The sequence below is a fragment of the Mustela lutreola genome, chromosome 3, assembly GCF_030435805.1.
Source record: "Mustela lutreola isolate mMusLut2 chromosome 3, mMusLut2.pri, whole genome shotgun sequence".
Classification (NCBI taxonomy): Eukaryota; Metazoa; Chordata; class Mammalia; order Carnivora; family Mustelidae; genus Mustela; species Mustela lutreola.
Genome location: NC_081292.1, coordinates 172,127,549 through 172,151,897, shown reverse-complemented (window position 1 = coordinate 172,151,897; position 24,349 = coordinate 172,127,549). Strand labels below are relative to the sequence as shown.

Sequence of the window (24,349 nt, the reverse complement as noted above, 5' to 3'; positions counted from 1 at the left end):
TCTCCCCAGCCCTGCCCAGCCTGCACTCAGCCTCAAGACAGCCCTCACTCTCCTCCTGGTCTTGTTGCTGCCATCACTCCCTCTTCTGATCCAGCCTCTACATGAGGATGGAAAGCAAGTAGGCTTGGGCTTATGTGCTTAGAATGCGCATAACCAGAGTTGAGACTAGTTCTGAGGCTGCCTCTGGGCTCAGCAGATATAAGACGGCCTGAGAGGAAGAGGACAGTGGTGGGCCAAGTGGCCTTGTTGTCTTCTGTGATATTCCCTCCTGTCAAAAGCCTAGAGCTATGTGGCGCCTGGGTGGCTCAGTTGGCTGGGCCATTGCCTTCAGCTCAGGTCATGATCCCAGAACTGTGGGATCAAGTCCCATGTCGGACTTCCCCTCCTCTGCAGGGAGCCTGCTTCTGCCTCTCCCTCTGCTTGTGCTCTCTCTGTCAAATAAATAAATAAAATCTTAAAAAAAAAAAAAAAAAAAAAAAAAAGCCTAGAGCTGACTTCCTGTGGACCCTTCCATCCATATGGTCCTGCTTCTCTGGCCTTTTTTCCCACTTTTGTGTTCTTGCTCTCCTGTCCCCCCATCCCAGTCTGGCCTCACCCAGCTACTCCTCAGAGGCCCCTCACATGTGACTTGCAACTGAGTCTAGCCCCCTGGCCTGCGCTCGTGCTGGGAACTCCTGCCCCACCTCAGACCCAATGAGAAGCTGCCACGGTGGCCTCCAGCCTGTTTGCTCAGGAAGCTCTTCACACCTCTGCGTTCGGTCAGTGTGAAGGTGAAATCTCGTGATGAGGAAACTGTGGGGCCCCCCAACCACTTGATCAGTTGACTGCGGGGCCAGAAAGTACATTCTTTTTAAGCAGAGGACTTTAGCCCCACGGAGCCAAAATGAAATAGCTCCCAAAAGGAAAAAGCCAAGAATGTGCCTTCGAATCTTGTCAGACACTGGCCTCAAGAAAGTTAGTCTCATTCCCCCATCAACTGGGGCTATCTTGGATATCAAAGTCCTATGCTTTGTCAGTGGCCTGGACTGAAAATGCCCAGCCCTGTCAGAAATGGATCCACAGGTGAGGAAGCAGTACACTTCGTCCCAGGAAGCCTCCAGGACGTGCACACAGCTGCTGGGTCCCCCCAGTCCCCAGCTTCCAGTGGTGGGAGCTCTGAAGGCCAGCACTGTGACATTCAGTGGAGAGAGAGGGAAGGGGAATAGGGGTGACTACTCTTTGGAGACAGAACCAAAAAGACGCCAGAGGGTTTCAGGAGAACTCAGCATAGCTCCTCCTCCTCTCTCCTGCCAGGGGGCTTTCCTGCCCACCCCCTAACCTGGCCCTCTGCCCACACCCACCTGGGAAAGCTCCTGATCCTGGGGGACTGTCTGTCCCTGGGCTCCATTCCCTGGCATGGGATTTTCTCTGTGTGTTGCCCAGCACACAACCATACACCTAAATGCTATCTCCTGGGCCCGATTAGAAGCCCATGGAGCAGAGCGCACAGACAAGCAGGCCAGTGTCCACTGGACATCAGGTGAGAGACATCTCCATTTCCAGTTCCAGTCCCAGCTCAAGGAGGAGACTGTCTGGTATGGTTTGTAAATAAAGCCACCCATTGGGTTCCATCCCGGAAACAGATTCCCTATTCTAGTAAGACCATTACCTAGGAGTCCAAGCTGCAAAGAGGAGATTATATTTAAGATAAAGTAGAGGCCACATTGCAAAGGAAGCAGAGAGATTTTTAAGAGCTGAAAGGAGCTTGGGTTAAGGAAGCAGCAAATCTGGACTTCAGTCACAGAATGGTTCTGGCATGGCGTGGACCCCTTTGGCTGGAGAAAGAGAAGAGAAGTGGGGCCAGAGAGAAGGGGGTCATGGCATTTGAAATCCAGAAGAGGCTCTAGGCAGAGCTCCCTGACCAGTCATAGGGAACTTCTCTGTCACTCCCCTGTGAAGGTCTACACGATGACCCCGTCCTTGGCCTTGATGTCTGTAGGATCCCTGCTGGGAATGAGGGCCATTCCTGCCCCTGTGGGTGGGCTGAGGGATTCAGGCCTGAAGAGGCCTGGGGCAGCTCAGGGGGAAAAGAGCCCCACCCCGGGATTGCTGAATTAGGTAGATAAAAATACAGGACACCCCAGGGGAACCTGGGTAGCTCCATTGGTTAAGCATCTGACTCTGGATCTCAGCACAGGTGTTGATCTTGGAGTTGTGCATCTGAGAGGCCAGGGGGGCCAGGAGAAGTAACGGGGCTGGAGGTCTCTGCTTCCCAGTGCTGGTGTGCTCCAGCTGGACCACTCACGCTGCACCGCCAGGTTGTAAGTCCACCAAGTGGCCCCCTGGAAAGTTCTCAGGCTGTGCAAGGAAGCAAGTCCTCATCCGTCAGCTCCAGGGAGCTATCAGGAGCTAGCCTGCGCACGTGCTTTTCTTGGCTTTTTGGTCTAGCCCAATAAGGAACATCCTTAAGGAGGTTCCAGAAGCAGAGTTGACTGAACTCTCTCTCCTCCCCAGCCACCAGGCACATCAGGCCAGGAGAATGGTTGCCAGCAGGACCTCAGGGAGAGGTTCGCCTATCCTCCGCAGAAGTCCCCAGCCAGGCCCCAGGCGGTGGAGCAACCACCAGGTAAAGATGGGGGTTGTCCCAGGAGGGCTCTCTCTGGTCCAGCCTCTGACTTTGATCTCAAAGGAGTATTTCTCCGGGGCCTGAAGCCCTGTAGGGGGGTGGGGAGGATGAGGTCACCACACCTGTTAACCTCAGAGCCCAAGGGGAGGCACCTGCCCCCTGGGTATTACCAGTTTTCAGACCGGAAGGAGAAGAAACTCATAAACATGCCCAAGGGACTTGTTTTAAGAACTGCAGGCTGAACACATTCATGGGGACCAGTGATTTGTAGTGACCTGTGAACAGTGTCCGATCCCAACTATTTGTTTTTGGAGAAGGTGGGATGGAGGGGAAAGACGGCGAACAGGATTAGTGAAATGGTTTGGCTCCGATGTCACCCTCCTAAACGAGAAACTGGATCCCACACAGAAAAAAAGGTATTTTCTCTTCCTCTGCACCAAATGAATGCGGCCTGGCCTCTGAGAGGTCACTTGGGGGGTTCTTTAGGAGCTAGGAAGTCTGGGTCTCCTTTCAGATCTGAGGCAGACCGCTCAGGGAGAGGGGCCTAGCCGGGGTGTCAGACCCAAGTCCAGGGCTAGGCTCCCCGGCTGCCCCCCGCCACTTCCTTCTGGCCACGCGGTGTCCTGCAGCCGGAGTCATTCCAAGATGGCAAAGCCAACCTCCTGCACGAAAGCCGTGGACCCTAGCCGGGTTTCCCATGGTGACACGCTCAGAGTCCCTGAATTAGAGGGGTTTTGCCTCCTCTAATCCTGTGCCTCCGCCTTCCTGTAGAACTGGGAAGTATTGGCACAAGTGTGTCTGCGGCGAGCAGGACCCTGGCCGCTGGGGTGATGGCTGACCTTGGTCCCACCCGGAGCGCTGTGGAACAAAACGACTGCCTCCCAGACCCCTGAGACCTGCAGCTCTTTTCCCCTCATGGTGTGCAGGGCCCAACAGAACCTGCCCACTGGGCCTCCCCTAACTCAGGCCTGGCTGCCCTCCTTGCCAGCTCCACAGAGGGAAGCCACAGAAACAGCAGTTCCTGCTGAGTTACAAGCCGCAGGAGCCCCTAGCTGCCAAGGCCGCCCCTGGACAGGCAGAAGGCCTAGCAGAGCGGGTTCCCACAGGGCAGCAAGTCCAAGAGGGGGCTGCAGCTTCTCCCCCTCTCCTAGCAGGCAGCAACCCCTAGCCTGCCTTTCCCATGCGGCTAGGCAGAGGCACTGCATACCAAGGCAGTCGGAGCTCCCAGGGGCAGCAGAGCTCTGTGGGGTGGAGCCAGAGGACTTTGGGACCTGGACTGGGGTGGGGGAGGGGGGTCCCCTGACCAGCTGGGGACCCAGGGAGCCACCCCCCCCCCCACCTGGCAGAATGGCTAAAGCTGTGCCCCGGGATTGGAAGTGCCCGAGGCCCTCAGGCTGGCCCACAGGTCAGGGGTTCTCTGGCTCTTGGCATCCTCCTGAAGTAGGGGGGCTCAAAAGGAGAGACCTTGGAGGGCTGGGCCAGAGCTGAGGCTGGGCCCCTGCCGCGTTTGCCCTCTGCGCCCGGGTCGGGACCCAGAAACAGTCCCCCGTCTCAGCCAGGCCACACCTGCCCTCCCACCACGAGCACCGGGTCTGTGGCCTTCCTGAAAGGCAGAATTCATTTCTGAGGCTTACTAGAGACAGTCCTCTCTCCCCAGAGCAAGTGTTTTCAGAGCAGGGGACCCCCAAAGGCCCTCCTGAGAAACATTCCCCCTGGTGACACCAGTGGAGTGACCCAATTGGCCCTCCAAGGTCCTGCTGGCACAAATCCCCCGTGGGGTTCGATCCATGGGTGCTCTTGCTCTAATGGCTGTCATGTGAATTCACCTCTTATTTTAAGTCTGGGAGGAGTGGGGTGGGTTCTGTTTGAGGAAGAGGAGGATGGAAAGGGAAAAAGGAGACAGCTGGTCCCCCACCTTGCTTCCCCTCTGGCTATGTGACCACCACCTGCCACATTCTCTCCCCACCCCAGCCCCCCCACCGCCGCTGCCCCAGGTTTCCGCTAAGCACCCCTTCCTCCCTCCTGACCCAAGTCCAGTCACACAGCCCCTTTCCCTCCCCAGTCCCTGAGTGCATCCCACTGTCCTAAAAGATAAGGGCCATGGGGAGGGTGTCTGTCCCCTTGTCCCCACCTGGCACTGAGCAGGCTCTCAAAATCTCTGGTGGATGAATCAGGAGAAAGGGAGAGAGAATGGCTCTCTGCGTGGCTTGAGTGGGGGACGTTTGTCCCTCCGCTTTCCCCAGCTCCTCTCTCTCTCTGTCCTTAGAGTGAGGACAGCCCCTTGCCCCAGGAGACGCGCCAGTGGGTGGGCGCTGCTTGACTGACTGCCTGTTTCCCATGGAAGGCCCTGGAGCTGGGGGTGTGGGGAAATGGTGGGTTGAAGGATACTCTCTTCGTTTAACCCCAGAGAGGAGGTGGTTTGAAGACAACCGAAGCTCCAGCTCCACTCCACTGGCTTCCAGTCCCTGGTCTTGCTGGGAAATTGCCTTCCTAAAAGGCAGAGGGTTAAAGCTTCAGGCCCCGTGAGCCCACTGCCTCCATCCCCCTCCACATACCCAAGTGTTCCTGTTCCCGTGTTCCCTGTCTGCTTCTCAGAGTCCTTACCATCGAGCAGCTCGAGAACCATTGTGTTAAGCAGGGCCCTGCAGAGAGGAGCCCGCCCAACCGGCTGGCAGGCATTGGCCTGGCTGGTGCCTCCCTCTATCCCAGGGAGCCACGGGGGAGCAGGTTCCCAGATCCAGGCCCCGGCCCAGCTCAGAAACAGACAGGGTCAGAGTTTCTGTTGTGCCACCAACAGGAAATGACTCTTCAGCAAGTATTATGGCTTTTAGAACGTGAAGAAGAGAGATTTTACATATATCTAGGTATGCTTTATCTCCCCGCATTTGTCCCCAGAGGGCATGCGGCAGCTGTGAGGACCCCTCCAGTGCCTCCCACTAAAAGAAACTGGAAACTGAGAACAAGCAAGTCAGGGGAATGAAGACAGGAGCCCGACGTGTTCACGTGCACAAACACGTGCGTACGCTCGCACACACGTGAACTGTTGGCTGGTGTGTGTATTTGCCTTCATCCGGTGTCACCCCACGCCTTGCTGCTTTCTGGGCTGTGGTGTAGCGTGGATGAAATCTCCATGGCTGTGACCAAGACCCCTTGGCGAGCCCCGACGAGCAGTTCTCTGAGGGGACCCCAGAGCACACACCATCTGTACCTTCCTGCAGACAATGGTCCCAGAGAGCTGAAGGGACACAGGGTCCCCCGCCCTGGGGAACACTCAGCTGGGAGATGATGACTCAGCAGCATTCCAAACACAAGTACAGATTAAATATCTCCAGAAGCCTCTGATTGCTCTTCCCCTCCACACAATGCTCCCATTGATGAGCTGAGATCATCTCCGTGGGCCCGGCCTCTCTAATAAATAATTCGTCTATCTTGCAGGCCACCTCCCAGTTTACCCATACCGTGAAGTTTACCTACTATTCAGCACCATTATTCCCATCGCAATTGACTTCCCCCTATCACAGGTCATTGCCATCCTGAATCTCCTGTCCACGTGCTTTTCCTGCCCTGCCCTAATCCGGCCTCATTCCTCCTAAACCATCACCATTTCCTGGCTCTGGCTCCCTGCTGCTCAGACTGCTGAGCTCACGGGGCCTGGGGGCCCGGAAGCCACACTGGCCAGCGCCCCCCGCCAACCCCACCTCACATGGTCCTCATCCCTACAGGAGTCAGGAGCAGTGATCAGCACCTTCAGTCAACAGCACCACCTGCTGCAGCAGCCTCCCACATGGTTTGGGCTCCACCAAGCCAAGGAGGGGCTCTTTGGTGCCCTCCAGCCCCAGAGAAGGAGCCAGAAGGAGCCCCTGTCTGAGGGTGCTCTTCTCCCCAGCAGCAAGGTTACTAACATGGCCAAACAAAGGTCATGCCCAGGGCCAAGAAGAGGCTGATTTTGAAGGTGTACTAGTCAGGGTTCTCCAGAGAAAGAGAATTAACAGGGAGGGGGTGGGCAGGAGGGGGTGGTTGTAAGGATTTGGCTCACATGATTGTAGACACTTGGCCAGTCCAAACTCTACAGGGTAGGCCCACAAGCTAGAGACCCAGGGAAGAGTTGCAATTGAAGTCCAAAGGCAGTCTTCTGGCACCATTCCTTCTTACTCAGAGGAGAGCGATCTTTGACTCTTCATGCCCTCAACTGATTAGATGAGACCCACCCACACTGCGGAGGACAATGTACTGTGCTCACGATCCACCTATTTAAATGTTAATCTCATCCAAAAAACACCTGCACATAAGTATCCAGAATCACGTTTGACCAGATATTTAGGCATCATGGCCCAACAAAGTTGATTCATAAAATGAACGCACACACATAAGAGTTTTCATAACACATCGCCAAACCGCTCTCCCAAAGGTTGGAGCCCTTTTCTGGTTGCCTGGGGGTCGGGAGATTATAGATTCCTAGCCCTGCGACCCAGACCTTTTCTCCCTTCACTTCTTACCCACTCACCTCAGCGTCCCCCATCCCCACAAGCTGACCTTGCTGCCCCTTGGCTCTAAGGCCCCGTGCAGTGAAGCTGCCCAACCATCCCAGGCCTTCCCAGCTAGCTCCTTCAAATCTGGCCTCCCTGTCCCATGACTCTGTGATGGACATCACTGGTGACCCAAGGCTACCACCCATGGCCAGGAATAGCTGCCAGTGCTCCCTGAGTAGTCTGTGCTAGTTTCTCATAGTGATTCCTTCTTGAAATGTAAGAGGGCTATGTTTTAACTGACTGAACCCCCCAGGTGACCCCAATAAGGCTAATTTTAAAATGGTCAAGATGGTAACTTTTTTTCTCTTGGAATTACTTTTATTTTTTAATTTTTTTAAATTTAAATTCAATTAATTAACATATAGCATATTATTAATTTCAGAGGTAGAGTTCAGTGATTCATCAGTGGCATCGAACACCCAGTGCTCATTCCATCATGTGCCCTCCTTAATGTCCATCACCCAGTTATGCCACACTCCCACCCCTTCCCCTCCAGCAGCCCTGTTTGTTTCCTATGATTAAGAGTCTCTTATGGTTTGTGTCCCTCTCTGATTTCGTCTTATTTTACTTTCCTCCTCCCTCCCCCTGTTTTGTTTCTTAAGGGCCATGTATGAGTAATAATCAACTGCTATAACAAAAATCAAAACATCAAAATTAGAATAGCAAAATAGGGGGGAAAGGTCATTTGAACCACATAATATTAAAAGAAAACTACCTTGGGGCACCTGGCTGGCTCAGTCAGTAGAGCACAAGGCTCTTGATCCTGGGCTAGTGAGTTCAAGCCCTAGGCTGGGCATAGAGCTTACTTACTCACATACATACATATGTACATTGTTTTAAATAAAGAAAAATCATTTTAAACTTTAATAAAATGCTGTAGGGTTAAATCTCCCACATCATTTTTCTTTTCTTTGTTTTTTAAAGATTTTATTTATTTATTAAAGTATGAAAGAGAGAACTAGCAGGGGGACGAGTATCCTTTTCAATCTGGTATCTAAGATTTCCTGCCTAGGGCCGCCTGGGTGGCTCAGTTAAGTGGCTGACTCCAGATTTCAACTCAGGTCATGATCTCAGGGTCCTGGCATCGAGCCCCACGTTGGGCTCCACGCTCAGCAGGAATCTGCTTCAGGATTCTCCCTCTCCCTCAGTTTCTGCCCCCACCCCCGGCCTGCTTGCTCACTCTCTCTCTCTAAAATAAATAAATCTTTTTTTTTAATTTATTCATTTGAGAGAGAGAGATAGAAAAAGCATGAGTAGGTGGAGGGGCAGAGGGAGAAGCAGGCTCCCCACTGAGCAGAAAGCCCAACTCAGGACTCAATCCTGAGATCATGACCCAAGCTGAAGGCAGACACTTAACCACCTGAGCCACTCAGGTACCCTTAAAATAAATAAATCTTTTAAAAAAATAAATAAATAAGAGATACCCTAGTGGCTCAGCTCAGCAGACCCGAGCGTCTGCCCTCAGCTCAGGTCACGATCCCAGGGTCCTGGGATTGAGCCCCACATTGGGCTTCCTGGCCAGCGGGGAGCCTGCTTCTCCCTCTCTCTGCTGCTCCCCCTGCTTATGCTCATTCTCTCTCTCTCTGTCAAATAAATGAAATATTTTTAAAATAAATAAATAATCAACTAATTTTTAAAAAAGGAGATTTCCTACTTAAAGTATGGGCACTTTTTATGCCACTTTTCTCCTAAATTTGAATTTGGAAATTTTTCAGATGTTTAAGTTTTATTTTTCTAATGATTAAAATATTCTCCCTGTAAAAAAAGAAGGGAGGGAGGAAAAGAGGGTAGGAAGGAGGGAAGGAAGGGGCATATGGAAATATAGAATTGATTCAAATAAGAAATTTCAGTTTCAGGGCACCTGGGTGGCTCCGTGGGTTAAAGCCTCTGCCTTCGGCTCAGGTCATGATCCCAGGGTCCTGGGATCAAGCCCCACATCTAGCTCTCTGCTTAGCAGGGAGCCTACTTCCCCCTCTCCCATCCTGCCTCTCTACCTACTTGTGATCTCTGTCAAATAAATAAATAAAATCTTTTAAAAAAAGAAAGAAAGAAAGAAATTCCCGTTTCCTTCCAGGTCCCACTCCCCAGAGTCAAAACCCCCATTTAAGGGGCCTGCGATTGACCTCAGCACAGGCTCCCTTGCAAAATCATCACAGCTATTTGAGAGACAGGTGGGGAAACTGAGGCTCTCCAAAGGTCAGCATACTTGCGTACGTTCAGTCACTAGCTGGAGGGTCGCAGAGCAGGACTGAGGATCTGGACCCTCCCAGGGAGCACAACCCCTGCCCCCCGCACCTGCCTCCACTTCCCACTCTGTGTGTGCACACAGACGCACAGGCATGCTCCCCACACCATTCACCGAGGGGGCCTGACTCACTCTCCTAGCTCTACAGCTGTTTGGTGCACACCAACTGTATGAAGTCCACGGACTAAGGGACCCGCTTAGGGCAGGGGAGACGGACCTGCCATAGACAGAGCGCATGCCCAGCTACTAGCTGAGCCGATGTGTCCAGTGAATGTGTTCATTCACTGGGGATGGCAACCCCGAGTGACAGCCTGGGACTCTGGTCTTTGGAGTTACAGTCAGGAAAATGGGCGTGTAGATAGCAGGGACCCCAGAAGTCAAGGTGGGAGCAAGGTGTAGACAGCTCCATGACAGCCATACAGCAAAGGGCTGGGCAGGGGGGAATCCCACAGAGCCAGGCCCCCACTCCTAGGACTTCTTGTCTAACGGTGCAAAGCTGAGGGTGCCAGCTCCAAGACTAGCCCACCGCATCTCTGGGAGGCCACCCTTCGGGGCTGGCAGCCTGGTGGTATATGGAGAAGAGCTGGCTAGGAGATCCCACTGGGCTCAGATCTTGGCCTCACAACCTGCGCATTACGCGTGTGGCCTTGGGAAAGTTCACAAACGTGGGACCTCAGTTTCTCCATCCGAAAAATGGGGAAGTAATGCCTGCCCCCCCACCACCACCCACAGGAGTGTTTGGGGGCTAAATGTCACCCTCTTTGCGTGGCCCTGGCCACCACATCTAAAATTAGTTTTCTATTGCTGCTCTCACAAATGACCTCAAGCGTAGAAACCTGAACACACAAAGGTATGGCCTCACAGTCCAGTCGGTCAGAAGCCCCACACCGCTCTCATGGGGCTGGAATAGAAGTGTGCACAGGACACACAGCTTCCCGAGTTCCATGGGAAAATCTTTTCTCTGCCTTTTCCGGCTTCTGGAGGCCGCCTGCCTTCTTTGACTCCCGGCCCCTTCCACCGTCTTCAAAGCCAGGCAGGCAGGCATCTCTGTGCCCTTCTTCACAGTCACGCTCCCTTCTCTCTCTTCTTCTGCCCCCTCTCCCACTTTTCCTTTTTATGATTTTATTTGTCAGAGAGAGAGAGGGAGAGAGAGCACAAGGAGGGGGAGCAGCAGGCAGAGGGGGAAGGGGCTCCCCACTGAGCAAGGAACCCGATGTGGGACTCGATCCCAGGACCCTTGGATCATGACCTGAGCCAAAGGCAGATGCTTTACCAACTGAGCCACCCAAGTGGCCCTCCCTCTCCCACTTTTAAGGACCCTCCTGGTTTCCGTGGGCTCACCCTGATAGTCTAGAATAATCTCCCTGTGGCAAAGTCAAAAGATTTGCAACCTCTGTTCCACCGCAGTTACATTCTCCTTTGTCATAAAAGGTCCCAGGGAGTAGGACAGAATGGGGGACAGCTACTCTGCCGGCCACACCTTCCCTGGCCATCCTACCTCACACTTCAAGAATCCCCCAGGCTCCCAGTCCCCCTTCATCTCCTCCGTAGCCTTTAATTCCTTTTCTTTTTTTTTTTTAATCTTCCTCTTCCTGTAGAGTGTGTGTTCCCTGGGGGCAAGGATGTGTGCCCCCGGGTGCCCTGCCCTACCCCACCCCTACCCTGTGCCCAGGGCCGTGCCTGTCTGGCCTTTTGGTGCTCAGACAGGGAGTTCCTTCCTTCTCCTGCAACTCCCCTAAGTATGCAGTAGCCCTGACTGTGGACTGTTGTGTGTTTCCTTCCAGGGAATTTACATCAGCCTTCCCCTGCGAGCCCCGGACCCCCAGCACCCCGGCAATCCTGGACCTGAACCCACCCAAGGCCAAGGCATCCACTCTGGCCCCTCGGTTCTCTCCATGCGGCCCCCAGCAGGCCAGCCGCCCTGGCTCCGTGTTGTCCTCCACGAGGGGCCCACAGAGTAAGTCAGACCAGAGGGCAGGGCGCTGTGTTTGTCTGGGCCCCACAGGCCCTCCTGCCCTAGAAACCAGTTCTCCACTCATCTTCCCATGTATGCCATTGCCATGAGCCTTGGGGGCTCACACACAGCCCAGCAGATGGGGACCATCTCTGGGCAGTGTCACTCAGAGCAAAGACTCCCCCACCTCTGTGGTTGCCCCTGGAATCTGGACCTGCCTTCCAGTGGGGGGCAGCCAACAGCTACTCAGGCAGCCTGGAAACCAAACCCGAGCAGGTGCCTTGGAGGCGGCCACCCCAGTGACTGAGGGTAGGGGGGCCCTGGGGGCCTCCCTCCTGCCATTTTAGACACTGGAGAGACCACTTCCTCTCTCTATCTCCTCCTAGCCTGGGCCAGTTGGCCACCTCCTCCACTCCCCAGCTGAGCCTGGACCTTTCTAAAGAGTCTTAACTAAAAATAAGGGAGAGAGGCCTGGCTGGTGTAGTCAGAGGAGAACACGACCCTCGATCTCAGGGTCGTAGGTTCGAGCCCCAGGCTGGGTGTAGTGATTACTTAAAAATAAAATGTTTTTTAAAATAAATAAATAAAAGAAATCAAAATAAAGGAAAACAAAAGTGAAAAAGAGGATGTCAAGCAACAAAAAAATCTGTCACACTCAGGATATATGCATTTCTGCCACTGTACTGCCCCACACTCTCCCTGCCCCCATCATTTCCTGCCAAAGCCCCGGGCATTCTGGTCAACCCGAGACCTGCTGGGCTAGCCATGTGGTTAATGGGCCGTGCCTGGAAAGCCGGCCCAGCCCTCCCTCTTCTCCGGAGCCTCTCTGGGGGTTAACACGGAGCCACGCCCCAGCCCCTGCTACCCTCCCCGCCGTCCCCAGCAGCAGTGCAGCTCCTGCTGCTGCTTCACACGGGCCGAAGGAAGCCCCCGCAGGTGCCAGGAGCTCATGGCCGGAGAGAGGTGGCCGGGCCCAGCCCTGGCGGGCAGTAACTGCAGCAGCAACAGCTGGGACCCTGCGGGCTCCCCCGGGCCCTGCCCGTGCCTGATAGCTCAGCTAGCAGCAGACCCGTGTCCCATGGCCTCGACAAACAACAAAACCATTGCCCGCAAACTCAGCGAGTACCCCCCGCCAAGCTGCCTGCTTCCTGGGAGGAAAGAGCATGGCCACGTGAGGCGTGTCCGGGCCACAGAGCCAGTGACCTGGGGGAAGGGAAGGTTCTCTGTATTCTGTCTGCACAGAGCCAGCTGAAAGAAGGGCCTATACGAGACAGAGGGGACTCTGTGCGGATGCCGCCTCCGTGCTGGCAGCTGGCGCTGGCTTTTCTTCTCCAGGGAGCCCATCTTACAGGAAGTGAGGACAGTTCCTTCCCCGGTGTCACCATCCCGTTGCCTGAGAACCAGCCAGCTTCCCCCTCTGGCCCAGCGGGCAGCTGCAGGTGACAGATGTGGAGAGACAGTGGTCCACAAGCCCCCAGGTGGCTTCGGGACCTGAGGCAAGGCTGGCTGTCCCGGCAGTCCCCTCCACGGGCTCCTGTCTCTGCCCATCTCAGGTTGTCCCCTCACGCACAGAGGAACGTGGCTGGTAGGCAGCATGAACCCCACCAGTGAGCTCTTCACCTCAGGAGCCTGTGCAGAGGAGGGGGCGGCACCTGAAAACCCAGCTAGGGAAGGCAGGGGCAGACTAGGCCTCGTTGAAACCAGCACTCCTCTCTCCAGTCAGCTGGGAGAAAAACTGTGGGGACTTAGGACAAGGGACACCCATCCTCAAGCCATATTCCGGAGCACCAGATCGGTTGTTCTCGTCCTCTTTTGAAATCTGGTAAGACTGTGATCTAGTCCCAGATACAGCTTGGAAGCCACAGCTGCTCTCGATCTTCTGCACACGTGTTTTAAAGTCCTCCTAGAGCTGACCGTGTAACCCACTTTCCTCTAGTAAGATTGTAAACACAAGAAGCTCCGATGGCAAAATGACTCGTCCCCATTGGGGAGGACTGTGCTGGCCCCTTGCGGAGGGTGACATCAGAGCCCGTGTCCTAGGACAGAGCCAGCAATGTCACCCAAGCGAGGAGCAGGATCTGACCTCTCCTGAAATAGGAGTATTTGAAATAAAAGTATCAATATTTAGATGGTACTTGGGTGTGGTATGGGCTGTGTGTGTGTGTGAATAAAATTGGGTATTATCCCCCAGGCACTCCGTCTGCCCTGACTATGCCCTTAGTGAAGACATCTTTGTGGTCCAACAGGACAAAAATAGAAGATAAGCATTGCATTTTCCAGTGGCCTCCTCACTCCTCAAAAAAGCCAGCAGAGGAGGTAGACCGAAGAACATTAGAGCAGGCAAGTGGCCGGGTCACCCCCAAGATGTCTGTAAACCCATCAGAGGCTAGGACCCTGGGTTAATCTTGTGAGCTCTTGGCAGTAGCACCAAGGGCGGGGCGCGTGAGAACTCTGTGGTTCTGAGACTGGCCCGGAGGCCACATCCAGATTCTCTAGAAATGTCTCCCCTCTGTGTTCCTGGGGAAGAAAGCTGTGGAGAGCAAGGCCCTACCTTCTTCTTGGGAATGTCCACCTCCAGGCTCTCTCCACCTCCTGACTAAGAGAAAATGTCAAGGCTTATCTCCAGTACCTGTGGACAAGGTCACACAGGGAAAGCAGATGGGGTCACTCCGTGGTGAGACTTTAAAGAGTGGCTGCAGATGAACAGCAGGGAAACGTGATGGAAAAATCTCTCCTGGTCTCCCCAGTAAATCCACTCCCTTTCAGATTCCTCAGATGCCGCTGACTGGCACGGCCTTTCCCGTCTCCAGAACTCTGGAAGGACGAGAAGAGGAATGGGTTCCCCTCGTCTCCATGGTATCAAGGCAACTGTTGTTTCTCCCCCAGACCTACAGATGGGCTAAAAACCTGATTTGTAAACGTCTGGCCACTTCGGGAGAAGAAAAAAGTCTGTTAGAGATTTGGGAAGTAGCCAGCTCTGTATCAGACGACACTGAAATCACCAGGTACAGCCCGAGTGGTTCTCCGGGCTAAGTAAATACCGCCCCGTCTCCACACCACGCCCTGGGAGACTCCTCTCACCGGCATACGCGTCCACATCCCCAGGCTGATGGCCAGCAAGAACCTTGGTAAAACACCAGCAGCTTCTTCATAAACATCCCGGCTGTCTGCTGGCCTCGCTGAGTTGGCTGGGGTCACACATGAACATGACCTACAGGAGAGAAGCAAGGACATGAGTAAATGCAGATGGTTTCAAAGGTCATCTGGACATCTGGTCGTACAGCCGGCTCCTAGGATTTGCCCATGAAACCCACCCAGGGAGCCACGGTGGAGAGCCTGTGGAAATTTTGAGAATGGTGGGCCCTCGGGAAGATCCCTTCTTCCCCTGGAAGCTGACCGCAGCTCTCCAGGTTCCTGGCCCCCTAATCTCTCCTGAGTAGAACTCGATCTCATTTTGCTTCCTTTACAGCAAGGTGTCAATGCCTGACAACAGCTTAAATTATGACCCTTGGTGGGAATATAATAGACAGGTGGAGGTTTGAGATCCAGTCAGATCCCAGAGGTCAATCATTCAGTAGGTTGGGAAGGATTTAGCCCAAATCAAAAGAAGTAAACCAGAAGCAAAGGCACAGATAGGATTAATGCATAAATTCCATGACAAACTTTTTAAATTAAAACAAGAGCTGACCCTGTGCTTATAGGATCTTACCTTGCTTGCCAAATCCTAATCCTGGCCCCAATTCCAATAAAACTTTTTTTTACAGAAATGGGCAGCCAGTTCACCGAATTGATTTTTCTAATATTGCGTTAAAATATCTCTTGTCTTGATTCCTAAGTTTCGGGATACTACCTTCCATTTTGTGTGCAAGGTGAATGCCCCACTTGCCTTACCCGCATCCTGGCCCAGGATCGAGTGGGGTCCTCCTGGGCCCCTGGCAGTGTGCCAATGACCCAGCCTCACAGCCAGATGGCTGGCCTGCCTGCCCGTTGGGCCATCTTCATCTGTCCACATACCGTTTGTGGTGCATTGGGCTGAGGAGTGGTTCGCTTTGCTTTGCACATAACAAACTACACCCAAAACACGTGGCTTAAAACAACTTAATAGCTTTATGGTTATGTGGCTCTGCGATGGGGCTGGGCTCCAGTGGGCGCTTCTGTTGTGTTTGGCTGGACCCAGATGTGTCTGTGCTCAGAAGGCCATCGAGGGCCTCGCTCGTCTGACAGCCAGCTGTTGGCTGGGTTCTGAGTTGTCCTCCGCGAGGCCTCTCGTCCCGCAGCAGCCGGCTGGCCTGGGCGCCTTCCCCGGTGGCCTCAGGATTCTGGCTGCAGGGAGAGAGACATGAAGCCCCAGGGCTGCTCGGGGGTTTCTACCTGCACCGTGTTTACTCTTCTCCCATTGGCCAAAGCTGGTCACAGTCCGTGCAGCGAGATGAGACTACGGGGCCACTGAGCGAACCCAGGGCCCGACCCAGACAACGCACGACGTCAAAAGCATTCAGAATTTTACCTCGCTGCTCAGAACCAAGGCTTTCAGGGTGGTTTTCCGCCCCCATGGTGTGACATTTTGATTCAGTTCAGCAAACAGCCTCTGGAACCACTGTGTGCTGGGACGCGGAGTGTTGCGATTTTGTGGGAATCCCATTTGCTTGGTGGGGCTTCCACCGGCAGGAGCAAGTGAAGTGGGGGAGGCTGTCTCTCACAGGTCCTCTTGCCTCGACAGCCCCCTCCCTGGGGAGGTGGTCATGGCTGGGTGCAGGCAGAGTAGGAGCTTCAGCACTATAGGGCTAGCGGGGGGGAGTGTTTCCTAGGGTTCCTGGGTTAAGGCCAGGCTGGTCAATCCAAACCAGATAGAGCGGGGGTAGGGGAGAGGGGGAGGGCTTGGTAAGCTCTGCAGGGGTCTTATCTAAGGGGCACACCAGCTGAGGAGCTGAGAAGCAGGAGATGCCAGGGCCTTGGGGAATCATATCTTATAAGCTTCTGCCTTGGTGGACTTCCTGGAGGAGGTGGTGGTGCTGAGAGAAAGTCAGGCCTCCAGCAGCCTACACCGAGTGCCCTGTTGAAGAAGGTGGAGGAAGTGGGAGTGTGCATGGGCTCACAGAGGAGGGCACTAGGGAAGTGAGAAAGTGAGGGCAGAACGAGGGGTGAGAGAAAAAATAGGGGCTAGTGCAGGAGGCCTCCTGGGAGGGGGACAGGCGACATGCACTCTGGAGGGGGCAGGGTGATCACCACTGTCTGAGCTGGAGGGCATGGAGAAGAGCCTGACTGCTGAGGCGCCTTCCAGAGAGCTGTAGGGCCAAGGGTCAGCCCAGCCCTGAGATAGGCTGGGAAGGCACCAGGGGCTATGGGAGGAGGGTGTCCTGCAGAGGGAAGGCGGGGCAAGGCGACAGCATGAGCTCTCAGAGGGGAGACAGAGCGAAGGCCACGGGGCAGTGACCTTGAAGGGTCCTGAGGAGCAGGCTTCCACCAGGCCCTCCTCTGGATCCTGGGCCAGAGGCCATGGTGTCCCCAAGCCACCTTGTACCCACTCGTAAGAGCTGATCGCTAAATTTTCGTGAGTTCTGTGAGCGGCCATTAAACATAACCATCAACGAAACTGAAGTTATAGAAACTTACAATTAAATAAATTCTATTTTTAAAAGGTAATAAATACTCAAAACTCATCCCTTCCGAATTATTGTCTATGTCCCGGGGGTTATTCGCATCTGTCGTATCTGTAAGCGGGAGATAGGATATAATCAAGGCTACAGTACGTCTCTTCCCAACTCTGTCTTCGGGGACATCATGTTGATAGCTCAGAATCGGCCATGCTGGGCATACGTACACCCCCAAAACTGGGAAATACTACCCCCCAGGATTCTCCCCACCAGAGAGCTGGTTGTTACATTGGCCAGCACACCAGTGACAGGAGTGTGCAGAGACATGCAGCCCAAGAGAGAATGCTGGCTGGACCAGAGATGGTACAGGGAGTCGGAAGCAACAGGGTAGTGTGTGCCCCCAAAGTGGCAGCTATTCCAGAAGCTTCCGTCCACACCTGCTGCCCCATGGCCCTGGATCCCGGTGTTGGCCCAGAGTTCGAGCATCACTTCCCTTGCAGGCCCTCACCCCACCGGAAGCAGCCCAGAGCCTTTGTCCCTGGAGCAGGCAACCAGTGAGGATGGCGTCTGGGTAGCCAGGGTGTGCCTTGGATCTTGCCACTTGGTGTCCTGATGCCACTCATGCCTCCACTCCCTGTGCTGCCCGGAAATGCGCTGGCTCTACCTGCTTAAGGACACGGTGCTGCTCTGCCTGCCTGTCCCCAGGGGGGAGGGGGGAGGGCTGGAGAGACTGCCGGGCTGCTGGGACTTTGTGTTCTGCTCAGGGCCCGGCACCGACAGGGCAGAGCAGAGATAAGGGGGTGCCCTCTTCACACTAGCAGGTGACCGGGAAGTGCCACCATCAGCCTTGAACTCCAGCAGCAGCAGCATCTAGGGAAAAGCCAGGCAGAGGGCCCCAGGGTCTTAATAGGTCTGGAAACGCAAGGCCTTGAGTTTACTGGGGACATCGGGCTTAAGGGCAGAATGCAGGGCAGAGAACCTGGATGCGGTGCCTGCAGGAAGAGTGGGGGCAGAAGTGGCAGGGGTGTGAGGTGAGCGACCCTGGCCCTGGTTAGATTCAGAGGCCCACCTGGGGAGCAACGTGATCTTAGAGCTTACAGAGCCTCAGAGGAGCTCCAGGGCCCTGAGGCTTGAGAACCCAGTAATGGTCTGGCACAGGGAGCCCAGCTGGAGCCAGCATTGGGAGTCTCCTGGTGGGTCACTTCAGGGGAAGGTGATTTCTGTGCCCAGAGCATCACCAACAGCATGCCAGATGGCCCAGGGCAGAGGGACCAGAGGCTAGGGGAGTCCCAGAGTACCAACAACAGGTTCAGGAGACAGTGGGGAGCAAACTCAGGACAGGGAATCTGTGGCCAGAGACCTCCTTCTGCTGAAGGCGTGGAGTGGCCAGCAGGGAGGAAAACACAAAAAGCAGGCAAAAGAGGAGACGATTTCTGAGCTCTGGTGGGACACCGCCCCCCCAAAAGGGAACACATGGAAATAGTGAGGGAAGCAGGGACCTGGCTATCATTGGCCTGTCCTAGAATCCCAAGGAGACCAACTCCCCCATCACAGCAAAGGAGGCCAAGCCAGGCTGGGCCTCTCTGAGCAGCAGCCCGATGACAGGCTGTGGTCAGCATCTCGCCATGGGGTGCAAACAGGAACCGGGGTCCACTCCCCACGCCTGCCTCGCCAGGTCTCCAGGGGCTTGCAGGGCGGGAGTTACCCTTGAGCCTCCAGACTGAGCTGGGAGCCCCTTTCCTTCTCCCTGGGGCTGCTGGAATGTGCCTGCCTGTGGCCCCGTTCCCCTTCTGCGGGGGGGCGGGGGGGAGGCGCCCCCCAGGAAGAGGCGGCAGTGGCTCTGGCTGGCCTGAGTGGGACCCCTGGTGGCAGTTGTCTCCAACCCATGCCTGGACCTTTTCTGCTTATCTGGGCTAATAAATCCCTCCCCACTCCGGTTTTTTGTTTTTGTTTTTGTTTTTCCTTCTAATGATTCTTGATGTTGGATGTCCCTAGTCGCCCAAACACCTGCGAATGAAGCCATGGCCGGCGCTCCCAGGTTGGGTTGGGTGTCTGCCTTCCAAAGGCACCTTCCATCAGAGCCCAGGTGTGACTCCTGTGTGTGGAGCAGGCATCCCCACACACACACCCCCACACACACGTGCTGCTTACCCCAGCCAGTAGGAAGTATGTCAGCGCTGGCAACTCTGTCTTCCCTCCATCCTGGGGAAACCCCGTGTGGCTGGGTCCCTTCTGATGCTTTAGCAACAAACCCTTATCTCACGAAGTTCCAGACCATTCCATCCTTCACGCTTGTAAGAACAACTTTCCACCTTCATTGTTACCGCAAAACGGTCTGTGACACGTGTAAATCTAAGACTGAGAAGGGACAAGGGAGGGGACCTGGGGACCAGGTGGCCGGGGAATCCGCAATGGCCACAAAGGCCTGACAAACGGTGACTGCGCAGAGCCACACTGGTGGTCAGATCAGCCTGGGCTGTGCTGGGAGACTAGACTCACCCTGCAGCCTCTGTCATGAGGGGTCGGGTCTCCTGAGGATTCTGAGGTCACCACGAGACAGGAGCAGCTGCAGGCCAAAGAAACTGGACCAAAAAGTTCATGATTATAGTTAACAGTTAAATACAACTTCTCAGAAACCGTCTGGCCCAGGCATGAAATCTATCACCATCTTCTTCCTACACAGTCAGGTGCCTAATTAAAAACAACAACTGACTAAGGGAGGGACCGGCAGGTACTGAAATCTGCCCCACCTGGAATGGCTCTGGCTTCTCCCCTCTGTACCCCAGAGCAGGTGCCCCAGCCCCCTGCCCTCACTCAAGCCCCAGTCGGTGGGCCGCTGCAGCCTCAAACCCAGGACCGGGTTTTCTGTTCTTTGTTGGTTCTTTAACACCTATAACCAGTGACTCCCACACACACACACCTGAAGGGACCATCCCATGTTAAGGAAAGATCCTGGGTCCCAGTCTCCAGAATCATGGGTGCCCTGGCTCTGCCCTTTCTTGCTCCTGCCCTTCATCTCATCCACTGACCTGCTTCCTTCCAGCTTCCTGCTTCCTTCTAGCCCCTCCCCTCTCACCTACCCAGGGCTCAATTCCAGTCTCCAATCGAAAGTTCTAGAAGGGAGGGCTCCAGGGACTCCACCTGTAGACAAGAGGGTCTAAGTAGAGAGGAGGGGAGGCCTCCTAGCCTCCTCCTTTCTGGGTGCTTCTGGCTCCATTAAGTCTTGGAAGAGAGACATTCCCCCATGTCTAAGGACCGCCTCAGACGGAAACCAAACTGGGTTTTAGAACTATAGTCCATGATCAGGCAAAAGCGCAGTGAGCCGCAAATCCAGAGAGAAGCTCCCAAAGGAAAAATGATCCCATTGGGGGATCCTTTCCCCATGTTGGTGGGAAGAGCAGGAGAAGGTAGGAGAATGGAGATGTGGCCTCCCTTGGCCCTGAAACTCCTCTGGAAGTGGACTGGCTTAGCCTCCACAGGGAGCCAGGGCTGTTAATGGATGTCTGCCACTGAAAGCTTCCTTGGTCAGGCAGGTTGGGGTGTGCAGATGTCCCCTCCCCAAGCAGGCTTACCTCAGAGAGGGTGGGGCAGTCAGCACCACACTCCTGCTTTGCCTGGTCCACAGAAACTGCTCCCACGGCCTCACCCTTTACAAAACTCGAAGCTTGCACCTAAGGACAGCCAGGAGGCCCCCCCAGGCGGACAGCAGCCCACAGCCCAGACACCTTTCCGGTACACGGCACCCCTGGTTCTGCACCCAGCTCTCTTGGAGTGCTGGAGTGGATCCCAGCTCCCCAGGGTTCATCTCGCCCCCTCTTCCCTCACTGCCTGTCGCTGGGTGACTTTGAACTTTGTGTACATCTCACCTCTCCGCCCCCAGACACCATCTTATCAGTTCCTTATCCTCAGCCCAGGAAGGGTCTCCCACAAGGAGCAGAGCAGCTTGAGGTCTCCAGTGGGGCAGGTGCACAGCTCCTGAAACGTGGGTCCCCCTTTGCATTACTACTTTCTGGGCAGAGTCCCCGTTTCTGAGACCCTGCCCTGTGGGGGGTGAGGGAAGCAAGACCATGGTGTGCGGGTGGATGTGAGGACGAAGCCGACCCCCAGCTGAGATCAGGGAGGCCCATGCCTTCAAGGAAGGAAGGCGCTGCAGGCTGCTGGGGAGAGGTTGGCCCCCAGAAGATACATGGCCAAGTTTCTCCAGCTCCTGCCTCCATCTTCCTGGTGGCTCTTCTCTGCCCAGAACTCTGCCTGCCCTTCCCCACCCCATCCCCTATCCTCCTGGGACCTCTGCTGGGACATTAACCCACAGGAGGATTTTTCCTGTCCCTCTCTGTCCTTCCTTCCCCAGATCCTTCAGCGTCCCTGTCACTGTGAACTCCCAGAGGGTAGGGAGGGCGGGGCTGCTCCGGACAGGGCCCTGTCTGGCCAGTTAGGGAGGGTGGGCTGGGTACCAGAGCTACAGAGCTCAATTCCAGCCCCCGTCCTGAGCGCCCCACACTCTACAGCTGTGGCCGCTGCTGGGAGCCCACTGCCTTCCCCCTAGACCACAGCTTCCCTTAGGGACCCTGTGCATAGCTGATCCCTTGTTCCCTTAACAGCTTTACGGAGGTATCACTCCAGGCACTGGTAGAGTGTGTGATTTTTTTTTTTAAATTTTATTTATTTATTTGACAGAGAGAGAGAGACAGAGAAAGAGATATCATAAGTAGGCAGAGAGGCAGGCAGAGAGAGAGGAAGAAGCAGGCTCCCTGCTGAGCAGGGAGCCTGATGCGGGGCTTGATCCCAGGACCCTGAGATCATGACCTGAGCCAAAGGCGGAGGCTTAAACCACTGAGCCACCCAGGTGTCCCATGACTCTTGATTTCAGGGTCGTGCATACAAGGCCCAGGTCGGGAAAGGAGCCTAGTTAAAAAACATAAATACACAGCAGCTTTCCTGTGGTATCACGAAAGGGTACAACGTGATAAACTTTGGTAGATGGAAGCACCCATGAAACCATCACAAGCAACGGAGTGAACAACCCACCACCCCCAATAATCTCTGTGGCCTCTTTTTTTTTTTTTTTTTAAGATTTTATTTATTTGAGGGAGTGTACAAGTGAGCACAGGCAAGGGGAGAGGGAGAAGCAGACTCCCCGCTGAGCAGGGAGCCCAGGAGCATGAGATCGTGACCTGGGCTTAAGGTAGACACTTAACCAACTGAGCCACCGAGGCACCCTCTCCGTGGCCTCTCCTGTAATCTCCCCCTTCCGCCTCTCCCCCATCCATAGGCAACTTACTTTTCTGTCGTTATAGATCTGTTTGCATTTTCTAGAATTTTATGTATATAATGTAATCTCACAGTATGGGTTTCTTCTTTTTTTCAAGCTTCTTAGTTTGAGATCATGCTTAGTTTCGAGCATGCTTAGTTTGAGATTATCCCCCTGCGGCATCTATCACTAACTTTGCCCTTCTTATTCTTGAGTATGACTGCATTATCTAGACCATCACGGGAGTATGACTGCATTGTCTAGACAATCACGGGTATATTTATCTCCTACAAATAAAGCTGTTGTGAGCCTTCACATCTACATCCTCGTATGGACACATCTCTCTTTGGGAAATACTTAGGAGTGGAATGGCTGGGTCAGGGTAGGTATATATTTAACTTACTGAGAAACTGTCCGACTGGGGACACCTGGCAGGAGGACTCAGTCGGTTAAGCACCCAACACCTGATCTGGGCTCAGGTCATGATCTCAGGGTTCTGGGATCGAACCCCACGTCGGGCTCTCTGCTTAGCAGGGAGCCTGCCTCCCCCCCTCTCTCTGCCTGCCTCTTTGCCTACTTGTGATCTCTCTCTCTGTCAAATAAATAAATAAAATCTTTAAAAAAAAAAAAAAAAGCTTTAAAAAAAAAGAAATGAAGAGAAGAAAATGTCCAACTGTTGTCTAAAGTGGACGCCCCCATGTCCACTCCCACCACCAATGTTGGAGAGTTTCAGGTGCTCTGTATCCTCAACAACACTTGAGAAGGCCGGTCTTGTATGTAATTCAGACATTCTGTTAGATCTCCATGATCTCCGTTCACTACTCCCTAGCGACGGTGGTGAACATCTTTCATGTGATCACTTGCCATCTGTAGACCTCTCCTAGTCAGAAATCCATTCTAATCTTTTGCTCATTTTTAAAAAATTTTGAGTTCTTTTTTTCCTAATTATCACATTTGAGGGTTCTTTCTGTGCTCAACATGCAAGTTCTTTATCAGAAACCTGCTTTGCAAAGAGTTTCTCCTAGTTTATGTTCATTCTTTTCCAAATGTCTTTCAAAGAGTGGAAGTTAAGTTTGTTGAAGTCCAACTTATCAGATTTTTCCTTTTATGGATCCTGCTTTTGGTCTTGCAGTTAAGAAATGTTCATTCCCATCCCAGGGCCTGGCAGTCAGCCTGTATGCCCTCGTTGCTCAATCAGTGCTTGTGAAAAGCAGAGCCAGGGAGGGGGAGGACAGCAGGCTGAAGAGCTTTGGCCCCAGAAGTAGATTCTGGAAAACATGGCTTCAGGAAGCTGCTAAGGATCCACTGGGAATAAGAACCAAAACATGATGGGCGCCTGGGTGGCTCAGTGGGTTAAGCCGCTGCCTTCGGCTCAGGTCATGATCTCAGGGTCCTGGGATCGAGTCCCGCATCGGGCTCTCTGCTCAGCAGGGAGCCTGCTTCCCCCTCTCTCTCTCTGCCTACTTCTCTATCTACTTGTGATTTCTCTCTGTCAAATAAATAAATAAAATCTTTAAAAAAAAAAAAAAAAAAAAGAACCAAAACATGAGGGTGGTACCTTGAGATTTTCTAGAAGGAACCGAGGGGGACCAGGTTGAAGCTACAGTTGGGCACCTGGAACAGGGAAGTGGGCAACTTGGGGACTCAGATGTCACTATCTCCCGCCATTCAGTGAAAACTGGCATTTCCCCCTTTCCTCTCTTTTCTCCCCCAGCTTTATCGAAGTATAATTGATATTGTAAAATTGTAAAATGTTTAAAGCATACATCACTGGGGCACCTGGGTGGTCCAACGGTTAAGGGTCCAAATCTTGGTTACAGCTCAGGTCATGATCTCAGGGTCCGGAGATCCAGTCCCACATTGGGCTCCGCGCTGAACAAAGAGCCTGCTTAAGATTCTTTCTCTCCCTCTGCTCCTCCCTCCCCACCCAGCTCGCAAGCTCTCTCTCTCTCTCTCTCTCTCTCTAAATAAAAAATAGGGGTACGTGGAGGGTTCAGTCAGTTAAGTGTCTACTTTCACCTCAAGTCATGATCCACGGTCCCTGGGATCGAGCCTGTTTCTCCTTCTCTCTCTGCCGGAAGCTCCTCCTGCTTGTGTTCTCTCTCTCTCTCTCTCTCTCTCTCAAATAAATAAATAAATATAATCTTTTTAATAAATAAATAAATGAAATT

General features: G+C 53.8%; 1 protein-coding gene across 7 annotated transcripts in view; it reads left to right on the top strand.

Moving 5' to 3' along the window:
• The window catches only part of ARMC9 (armadillo repeat containing 9), a 156,855-nt gene extending 139,862 nt beyond the window's left edge, over positions 1-16,993 (top strand). For 2 of the 7 annotated variants that reach the window (XM_059167723.1, XM_059167722.1), the window contains exons 23-25: positions 2,494-2,605; positions 11,164-11,336; positions 12,887-13,464. In XM_059167723.1, the coding sequence (XP_059023706.1) occupies positions 2,494-2,605; positions 11,164-11,336; positions 12,887-13,149 (548 nt within the window). In that variant the 3' untranslated portion in view covers positions 13,150-13,464. Of the gene's footprint in view, positions 1-2,493; positions 2,606-11,163; positions 11,337-12,668; positions 13,465-13,524 lie in introns of those variants that run through there. The other 5 variants (XM_059167728.1, XM_059167725.1, XM_059167724.1 and 2 more) reach the window with 5 other exon arrangements.
• Positions 16,994-24,349: the final 7,356 nt, after the last annotated feature.